The sequence below is a fragment of the Cephus cinctus genome, unplaced genomic scaffold (genome assembly GCF_000341935.2).
Source record: "Cephus cinctus unplaced genomic scaffold, Ccin1 Ccin1_scaffold0338, whole genome shotgun sequence".
NCBI classification, from domain to species: Eukaryota; Metazoa; Arthropoda; class Insecta; order Hymenoptera; family Cephidae; genus Cephus; species Cephus cinctus.
The window spans coordinates 82,964-98,481 of record NW_014333032.1 but is presented as its reverse complement, the minus strand read 5'-3'; the positions used below and the strand labels follow the sequence as shown (position 1 = coordinate 98,481).

Here is a 15,518-nt window from a genome sequence, read left to right as displayed (position 1 = left end):
ATACCAATACCAAAGAGTACCATTGTTCCACCAAGTTTCTGGTACCCAACATTCTCTATTCCATTTCCAAGTGCATATGATGCAAAGGTAATTGAATTCCTAAACAAACTCTTTGACTCCCTGAAACTGAATAATACCTCAGTGGACACTAATTCTGTCTATCCAAAGGAAAACGTCGCAAGATCTGCAGCATTCGAATCAGAGGAAGACAAATCGAAAGTGGCTAGATCATTGGATAACATAGCAGCCATAGCAATAGCCAAGGATTCCATAGTTGATAGCATACTCTCTGAACTCGGTAATCTCAAGGCGAGCATGGTAAACACCCTGGATGATTTAATCACATATGAGAAGACAGCAACGCCTCCTTTACCAATAGGATTGAAACCATTTAAACCATTCCCACCTGGACTCTTTCCAAAACCACTAGTCGATGGGACTTTGCCTTACAAACAGAGAATGACCATCCTAAGTAATGTCTTCGACATGCTTACAGAATTACAAAGAAATATAACAGCTACTGTTCAAGAAGCATTAGTTTCTAAAAAAGCAGATGTTACTGCTATTCCCATATACAATAATCCTCTAAAGGAAACAGATACTAGTTCAGATTTCAATTTGACATTACTGGATGCAATTAAAAGTAAATTAGCCAGTTTTAACACAACGGGTTATCCTACAATTCCGAAAAAGACCATGAGGATGCTGCCGAAGAGTCCTACTTCATTCTGGGTCGCCTATCCTCAAAGTCCATCTGCTACTGCTAAACGAGATGTTTCTGCAGATGACATAGACAGTCCGGACGTTTACGAAGAGGATCACCATAATAGAGATCAATATACTAGAGCCATTAAGATGCAGATGCATCAAGGATATCAAAGTCTCCCTCCAGGAACTGTCGAATCAGTACAAGCAGGAGGAGGTTCGGTTCCAGGACATCAGGGTGGAGGAATTAAGATGTTGGTAAGTGTCTTACATCTTGTACATTTTACATATATTTAAATGCTATATAATATAGTCTCTATATAATCGTTTTTTAAAAACAATATCAAACATATACAACAAAATACTATTAACGTAACACTTGATTCCAGATTAAAATGCCTACTACATAATCTCAGATTCAGGGAAATCTTATCCCTAAAAAAAAAAAACAATATTAAATGCTTGTAAAAAATTAGGACATTTCTCTGTCCTAGGATACAAAGGATTATGGAGATTTTGAGAAATGGGTCAACTGGCAGAACTTCCTGAGGAAGGAGTCCCAAGGGCGGAGACATCATCACGATCATCACTGAGTCGAAGCTGTGAGCGAGATATTTAATCGTAGCATACTCTAGTCATCATAAAAAGCAAAAAAATATATAAGATGAAAACTATTTTTTACGTCAGAATCACTTGGTAACGTGTAAAATGAATTGTGTCCTCAAATAAAGTGCTTCTGCAATGAAGATCACACTGGCAAATCTAATCACCGTTGACTAAGGTAAAATAACCAAATCATTTATGAGTAACACAAAAAAAAAATTCCTATTTTAAATCACCTCAACGAATTCTACATAATAGATAAAAATAGAGCAGACAGGCGCAATCCTGCATCAAGTGCGTTGCTTAGTTTTACTAGAATCAGCAATGCATTGCACGCAGGATAGCGTTAGTGTGCTGTGTAACATCAGGAGTTATGACTAAAAGTATAAAATCATTGAACGCTAAAGTAAACACGTGGCAAAACGTTTAAATGAAAATATTCATCCACTTTTGAATTTTTTTTAGCTTTTTGAACTCTTTTGAACATTTTTTGAGTATTATATAAAATTATTCAATACTGGTAGCGATGCATCAATATTATTGCAAATTTTGGCGATTAGATTTCATTGCGATTATTATAAGAGGATCCATGCAGTGAATGCAATGTTACATCCTGATTTACTTAAAAGTTTCTTTGGTTCTTGTAAACGATTTCTATTCTACACTAAGGAAGATACTTCTTATTGATTTAATATAGAGCGACGTAACTCATATAAAATATTAATTACTATCACCTAGATTTCGTTATTTGTGTTACTAAGTGGTCTACTTGACGATCTATTCTAATCACCATGAGAAGAGAAGCTAATACACTACCTACTGTCACCATGAAACTGATTCCTTCAAATATTAACTTTGGAGCAAAGATTTTCCAGACCATTAGATGTCGGCATTGAATAGTTACCGCAAGCATACAGCCGAAGATCTGTAATAATAGAAACAAAATATATTGAATTCTTTTAGTAAAAAAAAAAGTCGAAAGTATATAAAGACACTCACTCGAATCCCATGGAAGAATACATACTTTCCAAGAACAGTAAAAACTGCACCATGAAAAATAGCTTGACGTTCATATAACAGAAGTTCGCCTCTCTTTAAATCTTCTTCTGGACGGAATTTCATTTTCACCAAATTTGGGAGCATTAAGTAAATCGTAAAAGGTGCTACAACTAACAGTGGCAAGGTAGCCCCCAATATAATATGAGAACCAAATGTATTTATTCCTAAAAAAAATAATAAAACAAACTTATGATTCTAATAATAAGAAAAAAAAGTCTTCAATCATTTTATGTGAAACTTACCTATAAGAGTGGCTGGGACTAGATTCCCAGAATAATGACCACCTGTTCCAATGAAGGCAGCATCCCAATGAATAGTTAAAAAAGTCGGCTGATGTCCGGTTCCATAAAAAAAATACTCCGCCATGAGGAACCAACAGAGAATTGCTGTGTTTGGTACGTCGAACAGTTCAGCTACCGGCATTCATGAAAAAAATGAAATTTCATGTATAAGTATTTCAGGCCTTCCAATCGATGATTTATTACTTGCTGCAGTCAGAGAGTGAAGGAATCAAAAGAATATGATCTATGTCTATCAACAGCAGGGTATATTATTTAATAAATGTTGATAGTAATACTTACAAATGCTATTGGCATTCCGATATCTTTCCACTGAAATAATAGTCAGGACACATGCACAAGTTATATACATCACTACTGTACTAGGAGCAAGTACATCCCCCAAAAGCAAAGCATAGAGTAACGTTAAAAAGACACTTAATGAAATAAATGTTGCACTATACACTGTTCCCAATCCATACACAATTGGAATATTTTCATCTTCAAGTTTTCGTTTATAAATAAGTCCCTTCAGTCTTTCAAAGAGTCTTGGTATGATATCCTCACCATGATAGATGTTGATGGATTCTCCTCTTCTTGGAAGTATAAAAACTCCCAGTGGACGGTAGAATAAAATGAATATTCCGAATAAAATCATGAAGTAGGCAACTCCTGGCAAGGCATTTTCTTGCCACGATAAGGCTAGTTTCGTTTTAGCATCTTTTGGTAACCTCTGAAGGACCCAGAAGCATCCAATACACACTACTGTTACACCAGGACAATAACGAGCTACGACGACACTTGGCGAGAAACCAGAGAGATTTCCACAACTGCGTAACCAATATCTAACCACTGTTATAAAGAGAGCTAGGATGATTAGAGCTGTAGTAAGGAAGGCTTGTTCTATTTTACTAGATACTATAGAGTTAGCTTTGCCTAATATAATGCTAGAGCAAGACCTTCCATTATGTTCTTCTCGACACCTCCAGAAATAACTGGAACATCTTATCGCCAGGGCTGTTATCAAGCCTAAGATTATTAGAATTATCCTGAATGAAGGTTTTGATGTAGGTTTGAAGATAATTCTTGCTTTTCTGTCCGAGTTGTCTACATGGCTATCCACTTTTATATTGTATAACACTAACCAGACTAAAGTTATTGAAAGAAAAGATAATACTCTGTCTTCTTCAACAATATAACTATTAGAAAAGAGTCCACATATTGTCATAAAGAGTATTATTCTGGCCTGATAGCTGGACCACTGCTTTTTAATACTATTGTACCAGTTTATAGCAATGATGTCCCAATTTTGGATAACAACTATCAAAAGTAACAACAATGATACAATTCCAGTAGCAAAAAATGTCATATGCTGAAATTCCTCAATAATTTGTAGCCAATATAAAAGCCAAACTACTATTATCGCACAAAGATTTGTCAGGACAGAACACGTTAGGAACCAGGACTCGAATATCTTGGTTATTCGATCTCTTTGTATGCAGTCCAGGATTATGTAGGAGAAAAATAGGGTTCCGAACATCAAAAGTAGTCCCTTGAACATAAGACTTGAGTCAAACTGAACCCAAATTTCAGCACACATATTTCGTATGAGTGCTAAGTATGCCTTAGCATCATTAATAAAGTCTTTAAATTCTTTCAGGTTTTTACTATGTTTCACCTGCTTAGAAAGGTGATTATAAGATCTTTCGAGCATCTGTAATTTATCATCAGAGAAAAGAAAAGTGTCCATCGAATAAGCATCAATGTACTTTTTGGTCTGTGCTACATTGCTCCATAAGGACTGTACAGCATAGAAGAATTGATCAAGAGATTCATTCTTATCTCCCAGCATGGGTAATGCATCCAAAATGATAGTCCCTATGTTAGAAAAGGGCATTGGAGTACCCAGTATTGTTGCTATGGTTGGAACAAAGTCTACATGGTTAGCCACCTTTGAACCTATCACAGTTGATGTATCTATTAGAGGTAGAGTTGAATATATGAACATGGCTGCATCAGTTTCATCTATACTGTCTCCACCATGATCTCCAGTGTCTGTCATTCCATGATCACCAATAACAAAAAGCATCATTCCCTCGTCAAGAGATTTGACTATTTCTTTTATTAAATAATTTGTGTCATTCAATTTCCTGGTCATTTCTGGATGATTTGGTCCATGTTTATGGCCACAATGATCAATACCAAGAACATGAGCGACAAGCAATGACCAGTCTTTTTTCTTCATCTCAGAAAAAATTGTTCTGCGTACCTGATTATCTACAGTGTCTAGATCCCAAACATTAAATGAAGGTGCTGGATATTGTCTTAAGAACCTTCCAGGAAACAGACTAGTCCATGTATCATCCCCCATAAAGACAATTCCACCTTTAACATTCTGATCGATTAAATTATCTTCATTTATATCTTCAGTTGCAAAGTTTGAACTGATATCCACAAATGTGGGTAATGTTCCAGTCATAAGACCTTTTAGACGTTGCATGGTTGTTGTCGGAGGATCAGCTATGAATTTATACAACCGAGTATGCAATGGATATTTCTGAATCAGCTCGTTAACAATAGGCATCTTGTTCTTGTAATACGATGACTCTGCATTGGCATCATCTTGCCAATTCACAAATTCATATTTAAGGGCATCGACAACAAGAAGTATCACTCTGGCTCGAGGCTTTGGACATATATTAACCCCAATTGCTGAAGTCTCTAGGACACGCTTTAAATCGCAGTCACCAGAATTTTCACAGTGTATACACTCACCACGTTCAGTCCTGCTTACGCGATTGAGAAGAAATCCTCTAGTGAAGAGTAATAAGCTGACAATCATCAGATAGGATGTCCATGTCAGAAAAATTAAATAGCTCCACGACTTAACCATTTTCACAAGATTACAATCATGTGCCGGTTAATCTGAACGAGTTCTGAGATATTCCTCAGCTTATACAAACTGTCCCGAACAATAATATTTATACACAATATACTATAGTGAAATAATAGTACATTTGAGTATAGTTATCACAATGTATTGAATATAAGATTCTTGCAATAGTCAGAGAGGTTAAACAACATTTTTTATTTCATTGAAATAAGAATATAAGCCACTTTCTAGATAAAACAGTTTGATTTCGCAGTAAATGTTTTTCTTTTACCGACACACTTCGGCATACGTCACACACTGGTGTTGCATGTACGGTTTATAGATCTTGCACATTAAAAATAGCAAACCATGAGTACTAATGGGCAGAGAACATCGAGCTGAAACGTTATAAATCAGATCAAAAGCATCTTGCAAAACAGTAAATGAAACACAAGTGAGACGAAGTGTGGCGGTAAAAGAAAAACACCCACTGTATTGTCATTGATGAAATCTCCGTAGGTAAACATGTACGGTACAAAATTCACTGTACCAACAGAGCTTAAATATTTTTAGTACTCGATGCTAGAGTAAAGTCTAAGGTGTATTCTAATACATTATTTGCTCGTATTACTGCAAACATAATTACAGAAAGAAGAAAAGCATGTTTCTAACAAACATCTTAATGAAGAAAGCCAAAAGCAAGTAAGTTACTAATTTATATTACTATTATACTGTAAAATTTAAGTACAAAGTTAAATTTGAGGTTAGTTCTCCTCTTCTATATTTAAATCAAAATTATTAAAATTATCCATATGTGAAATATTCACTTACTAAACTAAATTAGTTAAAGTATGTTTTTTATTATCTTCTCACTAAAATCAATTGCTTTTCCATATATTATAAGCAAAACACTGTCGAATTCCTATTAACAGAAAACGCATGCGTTAAGATACCGCTAGCGCGGAAACGAAATTGTTCCAAACGTAATAGACAAGTATGGTCGGTAACTTACCGCCCCATAAAAATAATTATTAACAGTGAAAGAAACTGAAAAGCATGATGATGACGTAGAGTTTGTATCGTAGAAATCGAAATTAGAAAGATTGTGACAGTGATTCTTCATCCTAAGCGATAAATAAAATACTCGAACTAAAAAGTCAAATGCGAAACTTACCACAGGTAATCATTTTTTCGGTCGGATGTCTCTCTGTTTTGGAGTAATCCTTACAAAAGTGGCATCAGAAGAAATGTAAACCTTGCATAATGTATCCGTGTATCATATTGTGCTTTGCGAAAGAATTTCTGCGAAGATCATGCAGTTTATGAATTTCATTTACATGTTACTTACCAGTTTATATGATGTCCTTATTCTCCCTATCAGCTTTTCGACAAGTAAAATATCACAAGCATTCAAATACAATTTATTGTCGTAACATCCTGTACCGAAATATTATGCGCATCGAAAAATTGTTCAGCGATGAACGAGTCTACATGCAATAAACACCTTTTTGGAACATTTACACCTGTACTAGGTACATAAATTCTCTGCCATTACGTAGCAACTACGTAAAAGTTACATAAATTCGACAAACGTATCCGTCGGGTATCCATAATAAAAATGGAAATAATATCTTTCACAATGTTTTACAATTTTCATAATACTTTTTGTGTAGAAGTATAATGGTTCTTATGGAAAGTGCAATAACCGGTCATAAATTCGTATGGATTCGAGAAAGATTAGCAGACAAACTGGAGATAATACGATTTGATCCATACCGTAAGTTAGAAAATTTTCATAGCTGGTACATATTATAATCTTATATAATTATCAATTAATTTCTTTTCTATTTTTAGTCGGACAAAACTCTTTGTACAGAGAGAGACGTCGAATCCGTAGTATGTAATGAGGTTGCTGATACCAGTAACCAGAAAACATTCTTCACCATTAAACGATTTTCCGCCGAGTCGGTAGTCAGATTAATTTCAACCCTCTGGCCCCACTAAACGAGGGGTTGAAAACTCCCTCCCGAAATCACCCTTGCACTCCTGTTTGAAATCACCGAGGAACTCACCATGAAATCGTTCCAAATCACTGATGGGTCACCCGTGAAAATTTCCAAGCAGTCAAGCGCTTCTCTTCTGTAAGACTACAGGATTGGATTTCATTGTAAAAATCTTTCAGGCAATTTTGAATTTCTTAAAAAATAGATATTTCATATTCGAATAGTGGAAGAATTTATTAAACGAAGGTACCATATTATTCAATGTGTCATTTTAATGATTTATTATCCTGAGGTGTTCTACAATCCGAGGTCAGGTCACAGCCCATGCAATCGGGTTTGTAGATATAACATTCCAAACCAGGAGGACAATAGTCTTCAAGGCAGAGATCCTCGTTTATGTTGCAATTTTCGTATGCTATTAAGAATTGAAGATAATATTATATTCTTATATTTATTTTTAATACTTTTCACTTACTATTTGTACAAATACTGTTTCTGCAGCATCCTCCGCAACAGGCGTCGTCATCGGCACACTGAAATATTAGAACTTCTAAAAGCTATACTTTTATTTAATTTTTAAAATGATAAATTAGCAGCTCACATAGTTTCCGACTGTTACACAATCCTGTGAGAGAACATTGATTACTGAGGAAATAAACAAAATTAAATTGAATAAATGTACTGTCACCATTTTATTTGTTAACGTGAGATGCTGCCGCTAGACCTCTTTAAAGACTATTCCGATATGTTACGCAATGTCTAATGGTATACTGAAACAGAAATTAGACACCTTTTACTAATAGCTTTCAAGGTATCTCAAATCAAGGTATATAAATAGAACATATGGGTAGCGACGCTATAATCGATTCGAAAAATGTTTATTTGACCGATTCTATCATTACTTTGATGTATTTCGTGGGAATAGTAAATTAACAACATGCTAGAATTCGACCAAACTGTGCATCTAAAGCAATCGATTCGGGATAAGCGAACGGCGCAGTCATGAATTCGCTCGTTGTTTTTTACGAATAATCTCAATGGCGTTCCTCTTGCGGCGTCCTTCAGCTTGCCAAACTCCCAGCCGCGACTTCCAACAGCGTTTTCCCAAGAGGCATGCGAAGGTATTTGAAGTACCTGAGACCCCCAAATTTCGCGTCCCTTACTGAACTCCTGGTGAGAAGCGTGTTAGCCTCCAGTGACGTGATTGGTGATAAAACCGATGCCGATCACGGATTCGGCAAGGTTTACAAATGGAGGAAAATCGATGAAGCATTCAAAGAAGCCAAGTTAACTGGTAAACCAATCTTCCTCTTGATCCATCGTGACTGGTGTCCAGCATGTCAAGGTCTCAAATCCAAATTTTCAAAATCCATCCGATTGGTAGATCTAAGTACACAGTAAGTTATGAAATTTAAAAATAAAACTTGTATATTAACAGAAATTCTTCTTCCTAGATTTATCATGGTGAACGTGGAGAACAGTACGGAGAAGTTAGGACGCGATGAGAAGTTTCAGCCAGACGGAAAATACGTACCTAGGATACTGTTCTATCGCCCTGAAGGAGATCTCATTAGAGAGGCATATAATCGTCATCCTAAGAATGATCCAAAGTATCGGTATTTCTACAGCAACTCTAGTCAGGTGGCAGAAACAATGTTATTCGTCCTGGAGATGATTGGGCAAAACGCGTTACCGAAAGTCCTAGTACCAGTCAAGAAGAAAAATGACAAAACTTGGGTAAAACCTGACGACTCCTCTGACAATTCTATTAAGCCAACGATACTTGAATGATATAATTTCTTAGCAACTAATATATGTACATATATATATATATATATTTACCTAAATCCTAACAAGATCTTAAAAGAGAAACATTTTCAAACTAAAGTCTCCGTGCAAAAGTTTAAGGGGTCGATTCCTTATCCTTTCAGTCTTCAAGTTAAAGATCAGAATCTGCAGGAGTCATGGTTAAAGAGAAAGAGAGAGAGAGAGAGAGAGAGAGAGAGAGAGAGAGGCGATCGAAATCGAGGGCGTCCCCAAGGATCCCTTTGATCCCGCATAAGGAACACAAAGTTGTATTATTTCCACCGTCCGGCGTTTCAAACGGTTAGGAATCCGCGAGGCGTGAAAAGCGGGCTGTTTCTCTCTCTAATCTTTCTACTTGGCTTCTCTTACCTTCCTCGTCGCTCTTGTATATTTTCTTCTCTCTAGTTTGGATCCAACTGGATGGAGGAGTTAGGAACGAATAGCTGCGAGCAAGAGAAATAAAAGAAGAGAGAAAAATAGATGGCGGTGGATCTAAAAAGATGAAGTTGAAGGTTGATATATAGTATAGTAAAAGAAGGGGTCGTTTAATGATGTTGCCAATTCAATTTCTCTCCTTTCTTGTTGCGACGCCATTGTTATAAGAGAGGAGACCAAAAGAGAGAAACAGGAATATCCAACAAGAATCCTTTCTCCTCCTTCCTCTTTCCTTTTTCAAGCTCCCGTACATCGTCTATATACATAGAAACCCAGGCGTTTTACCCTTTATGTTTGTCGGTAAGGTAAATGTTCTGCGGTGCCCTTTGACTCTTTTACTTATTCTCTCGCCCTTCCGCGATTAAAAAGGCCAGAACTTGAAGGAACAATACTCTACGGCAGCTCTGAAAAATTTCATCAGAATGTTTTATAGCTATTCGCTTGCATGGACAAGAAACAGAAGTCTTTGTCCTCTTAAAGGTTTACCATGGAGATACCAAGTATGCCTCGTGCAAGCTTTACAAAAAATTGTACAAATATATCAGTACAAAATTTAATATCTGAAAGTAAATATGTAACACAGTATGTGCACGGAGAGAATTTTATGCTAGAAATTACTCTGTAATCGTAGGACATCATAAAGTTAGTTAGACCTACATTTGAAATAATAATATAACCATAGTGAAGTATTCTCCAGATAACAGTAAATTTTATGAAGTCGTATAGTAAATTTTAAGATATTTTAAGATATACATAATTTAATCATATTTTTTTACTGTTAAATTTACAAGTTTAAATAAACTCAAATGTCCGACATCGATGTAAAATTTTACGTCGATCGAGGTCAATCTGTAAATAACCATTGTATATAGTTACAATTGTTTCTTCGTAATCTCTATAAATTGTACCATTCCTCGTAAAAATTTATTTGCAATACTTTTTATCAAGCCGATTAAAAAACATACTTGTAACACTCGAAAGATTAGTATGATAATAAAAAAAAATATTACTATGACAAGACATCCCAAGGATTACTGTATTTTCATGGTAATTTTTATCGCGAATTATCGAAGAATTCTTATCATACAATTCTCTTCATGCATATATGTATCTATCTCTATATACAATTAGCTAACACAGTATCAAGTGTCAACGCAACCCAATCTAATGTTGATAAATTTACCTTTTAAGTAATTCTAGCAATGGCCGACACGTAGTAGACGAAAATAAAAAAGCAGCAAAAGAGAAACGACTAGTAGGAAAGGTAAAATAAATACTGGCTGTTTCAAGTGTGTTTCCCGCGAGTTGTTCTCTGCTTATTACAGTGTGTACTGTACACTGTGCATACTATGCTCTCACGGTCGGGCCGTCTAAAGTGGCTGCTGCTAATTAACTACGTTATTTTTTCGCATTTGCAAAAGAGGCTTCAATAATTCTGAGCCCGGATGAACGAGCGTGTGCCTTCGCCTGTACTGACAACCAACGAGAGAAAGAGAACCAGTTGAAAAATGTACACGTACTCATGTATGAACATTTAGCTGCACACGAGGTACCCGACGTTTTCCTAACGTAACGTAACGCGTTTTACACGCCTACCTATGTACTCGAGTACCCGTACTTACATGTATATACTTACTTAACTTACTTGGATACTATATGTACTATACCAGCCGAGAGCAACCACGTATAACTTTACACATACAAAACCCGAACAATATCTATACGTATATTGCCAATGTACAATATATCGAGAGAAAAAAAAGCTCCAGCGAAATGCAGCGACCTGAGTACCTGGTGCATTCCGCGCGGTTGAATACATCCACCTTATAAACGACAGAGAATTTGTCGTGTTACAATTGTACACAACGCTCGAAACATAACCTCTTCTATCCTGACAGCCAGTACGAGCACAGGTTACTTTATCATATTGCTTAAAAGATTGCTAGTAAATTGCAACGTTGCTGCGTTCTTCCATTCCCTGGTAAATTGCTAGCATTTTATGATGTCAATAAAATCTTTCTTAGTTTTAATATTATTGTATAATTATTTCCTGCGGTATTGTATCATGATTGACTTAGGATATTTTACCCATTTTTACGGGAAATTGAAGTATAACGTTATAACATTTATCGGCTGTTATCAAACCACTCGATAGTTTGTAAGATTTTGCAGTGAAAAAGTTATCATTATTTCTAAGTATTGCTTGTGAATGTTGATTATCCGAGTCGATACAGTCGGTCGAGTATGATTATTGTTATTGAAATCATACGCATATACATACAAGGGTGCGTATGGTACGTGTATAATATGTATCTGTGATGTATGGATATAGCGTGTGTTAAATGTTTAAAAAATGATTCTTGCCAGTGTATATAATTAATTGTACTTACCTAAAGTATAATTAAGTTTGGGTCGAAGCAAAGTTCTCAAATAGTGTATATAAGGAGTATCGTTGGGATTCTTGAAATCTCGAGAAAGCTCGTCTTTCCTATCGATCTTACGGAGGCTTCGAGTCCCGGGCGAAACGTTGTCGGTGATATTTGAATTGAAATAACTTTGAGACCTCAATATCAGCTTCTGGAATCGTTGGTGGTATAGTAATGGTGGTGATGCCGGTTTCGTGTAGGTATCTCTCTGCCAGGAGTTTCACCCTTCCTTTCTCCGCCACCAAAAGGCTCTTGAAATAAATTGAAAATGGCTGGCATCGCCCTGCCTTGGATAAGTGATACCTACCTACCCACCTACAACCACCTACCAACCTGCCCGGCCCACGAATTCCTTGATATTCTTTCATAAAGATCGCGTCTCGCGGCCTCAAGAGGGCCCCGATCCTAGGATGCGAATTTGCCCTCGATCCTCAGCTCCTCGAACTTTTTGCCTTTTTCATACCACCCTCGCTGCAAGATCCACCCTCTTCGTGGTTTTACATCCGAGCATCGATCGCTTGCCGCGATGTTTTGGTACCGTTATAAAAGTATACTGAAAGAAAAGGGACCTCCGTTCAAAAAAAAATTTAAAAAAAATAAAAGAAGAAGGCATCGACAACAGCGTAAACTTTTCTTTCAGATAGTGAATTCTACGTTCCGAATGCCACCATGAAAGACCTCTTGCGTGCACCCTTCAAGAGGAATGTACTGGATAGAGAGCACGAAGACCTATTTCTCTGGTAAGAAACAACGTAGGATAAGAAATATTTTGAAATAAAAAGAGCACTATCTTTCTTAAGAATGTTTGGTGCTTCGAAAACTTTAACATTCAATTGGGATATACATAGAGACTTCTGGAGTGACTTGATCTACGTGGGTCTCGTAGACACGTAGAACAGGGGTAGTAAATGCGTTTCTAGGGAGGGATGCCCTGTTACGATCACACACGCGAGTGCGCGGCTAGGTATTGAATCAACGAGTATCATGCGGTTGACAGCTAGAGCTAATTGAATCTTGACTCTATCTATCTGTCGACTCGAGCTGAGACTCGACTCGCTGCACTGAATCGCGTTCGCGTTCGACGAAATCCTCGCTGTCGGAGTATCCTATCTTTTTCCTCTCTCTCGCGCTCTCTTTACCTTTCATCCTCGTCGCACTTTTGCATCCATCCTCTCTTTAAATCTCTACCATATATTCTGTCTACACATACGGATTTCGTATCCCTACCCCAATTTCCTCACAGCAAATACCCTTCCAAATACTAAGCCCAATGATTTATCTGGATTTTATCAAGCATTCGGATAATTATCATGAAATTTAAAAAATCTAATTTCCTAATAATTTTCAATATACTCTAATCATTCTGATAGGTAATTAGGTATGCTATATAGTATATACATATAATAAGTATCATGTAACCGGTCTAACGTTTAAGATGACAGATAATAATCCGTAGGATTCATTATCCTTGGATTCTGCACCACGATGCCTCGATTGCGCAATCAAGATGGCATCGGGAAAGGCATCTCTCGCCTTCGACTCAAACTACCAACAAGTATTTCAATATCTGCTCCAATATATTCCCACCAGCCCTATAAACGTGTGTGCAGTTATATTGGATTCTCTCTTTCTCTCCTCTCCACTTTTCTTATCGGTTCCTCTCGTACCCCTTTCCGCCTAGCTAACACATTCTCTCTCAGTGCCTTCCATTCACTTCCCGCCACTATATTCTCTTCTCTGCGTGCGCCTTCTCCTCTCCCACCCCCCTCCCCCCCCCGTTCCTCCACGTCCTCTTACTCTTTCTATTTATATTACGTGTGTATATATGGATATACACACACCTTCACGTACCGTCAAGGCACGTCGAATCCGTTTTCCACACTCTCGTTGCGTTTACACACACGTTACAGACAAAAGGATTTTTATATGGGACGCGTAGGCATCTATTGCATAGAAAACCGCGTTCACTATACCCTTGGTGTAACCCTGTAAACGATTCTTCAAAAACCCTATTAGAAACGATCATCTTGGTCCGAAGAGGATTTATAGATTTTTCGGAAACTGCGAGCTATTTCCTTGAAATTCGAGAAAACATAAGAAAGTAATAACTAAAATCTTCATACTTCGTTAGCTTGTTATTAATGAATAATAAATTATAGATCATACCTTGTATTAGTTAATAGTGTTTTAGGTTATTTGATGAATCACATTGGGGTTGGGGATACCTAATGATGTAACCAAGCGTGAATCTATAACACGCACCTGGGTATACACTCTGATGAAATTCTAGGGGTAGTCGTATTTATATCTCAAATCGAGTATATATGCATCTACTTATGGTATATGGACAATGCAGGTATCATAGATCTAGTCAACGGGTTTCCTCGTTCGAATCTAATGGGAGAACCGTATCTTGTAAACATATCTGTATTATCATAAATCAGAAGGCTCTATAACGTTCTTTTTGAGTCTGTATAACAAAAAAAGGGCGGCTCCTCTTCTGTCATATCCTTGTAGGTCCAATTAAATGAATTTTTATAGGTTTATACACACGTGGCATTGTCCACTGACAAGTCAACCTGTCAAATAATTTCTGACAGCGTGGGAATTCTATTTAAATTATTTTCCTACAGGCTTGGTTTAATAAGGATATATCGAATACAGTTTGATAATGGACTTTGAAAATGTTGGTAAAGTAGAGCAGCTATTATATACGTAAAGGATTGGAAAATTGAAAATTGCCTGAAGTCCTCCATCCTTTAAATCCTTACAGGGACAATACTCTAGGTGAATACTATGACGTACCTTGATGAGGGATATACGCTGGATCTTTCTATGGTTTGCTGAGTGCCCTTAGGAAATTTTCTAGGTAAGTATCCATAAGTGTTTAGTACCGGTACTGGTGAATCCATGTTGGCTTTGTCAGCGAATTGGCGACCTTTTTCTCTCCTTTAGCCCTTTTGCGATCCTTTAGCCATTCGGAAGACTCGGCTGGACCAAATCAAAATAGATTTTCGCAGATGCCTCCCACGTGTATTATTAAACCAGATAGAGACTGCATCTCATTCCTCCTGGGAATTTGTTCTGTAAAGGATAACGTATAAATATATACGGTGTAAGGATATCTTGTTTCATCGATATACTATATAAGGACCAATAGAGCGGTCTATGGATCCCTGTGTATACTATATATTGTCAAAATTAACGTAACGTTATCTACTGTAATTTACGTCAAACAAAATAAAACGAAAAAAGACGAGAAGTATAGGAACTACCTTTTTCTCCATTAATAAGAATTTCCTCTGGGTCTGAGGATATCCTTAGAAAATTA

General features: G+C 36.8%; 3 protein-coding genes across 4 annotated transcripts; 2 read left to right on the top strand and 1 right to left on the bottom strand.

The window, feature by feature from the left end:
* Positions 1-977: 977 nt before the first annotated feature.
* LOC107267060 (GPI ethanolamine phosphate transferase 3) lies at positions 978-5,932 on the bottom strand. 2 transcript variants are annotated; one of them, XM_015738285.2, is made up of 4 exons: positions 2,949-5,932; positions 2,610-2,780; positions 2,308-2,531; positions 978-2,233 (listed from the first exon to the last, which is right to left on the bottom strand). In XM_015738285.2, exons 1-4 carry the CDS (start codon positions 5,536-5,538, stop codon positions 2,039-2,041), a joined length of 3,180 nt encoding a protein of 1,059 aa, XP_015593771.1. In that variant the 5' UTR covers positions 5,539-5,932; the 3' UTR covers positions 978-2,038. The 2 variants fall into 2 exon arrangements, with proteins under 2 accessions (XP_015593771.1, XP_015593772.1); XM_015738286.2 differs by having other exon boundaries at positions 2,069-2,233; positions 2,333-2,531.
* A 124-nt stretch (positions 5,933-6,056) lies between these two features.
* Positions 6,057-7,777, top strand: LOC107267064 (39S ribosomal protein L33, mitochondrial). The gene is made up of 3 exons (XM_015738300.2): positions 6,057-6,219; positions 7,191-7,294; positions 7,372-7,777. The coding sequence occupies exons 1-3, from the start codon at positions 6,179-6,181 to the stop codon at positions 7,419-7,421; spliced, it is 195 nt and encodes a 64-aa protein (XP_015593786.1). The 5' UTR covers positions 6,057-6,178; the 3' UTR covers positions 7,422-7,777.
* A 1,011-nt stretch (positions 7,778-8,788) lies between these two features.
* LOC107267063 (thioredoxin domain-containing protein 12-like) lies at positions 8,789-10,620 on the top strand. The gene has a single exon (XM_015738299.2). It carries the CDS (start codon positions 8,925-8,927, stop codon positions 9,309-9,311), a length of 387 nt encoding a protein of 128 aa, XP_015593785.1. The 5' UTR covers positions 8,789-8,924; the 3' UTR covers positions 9,312-10,620.
* The last annotated feature ends 4,898 nt before the right edge of the window (positions 10,621-15,518 follow it).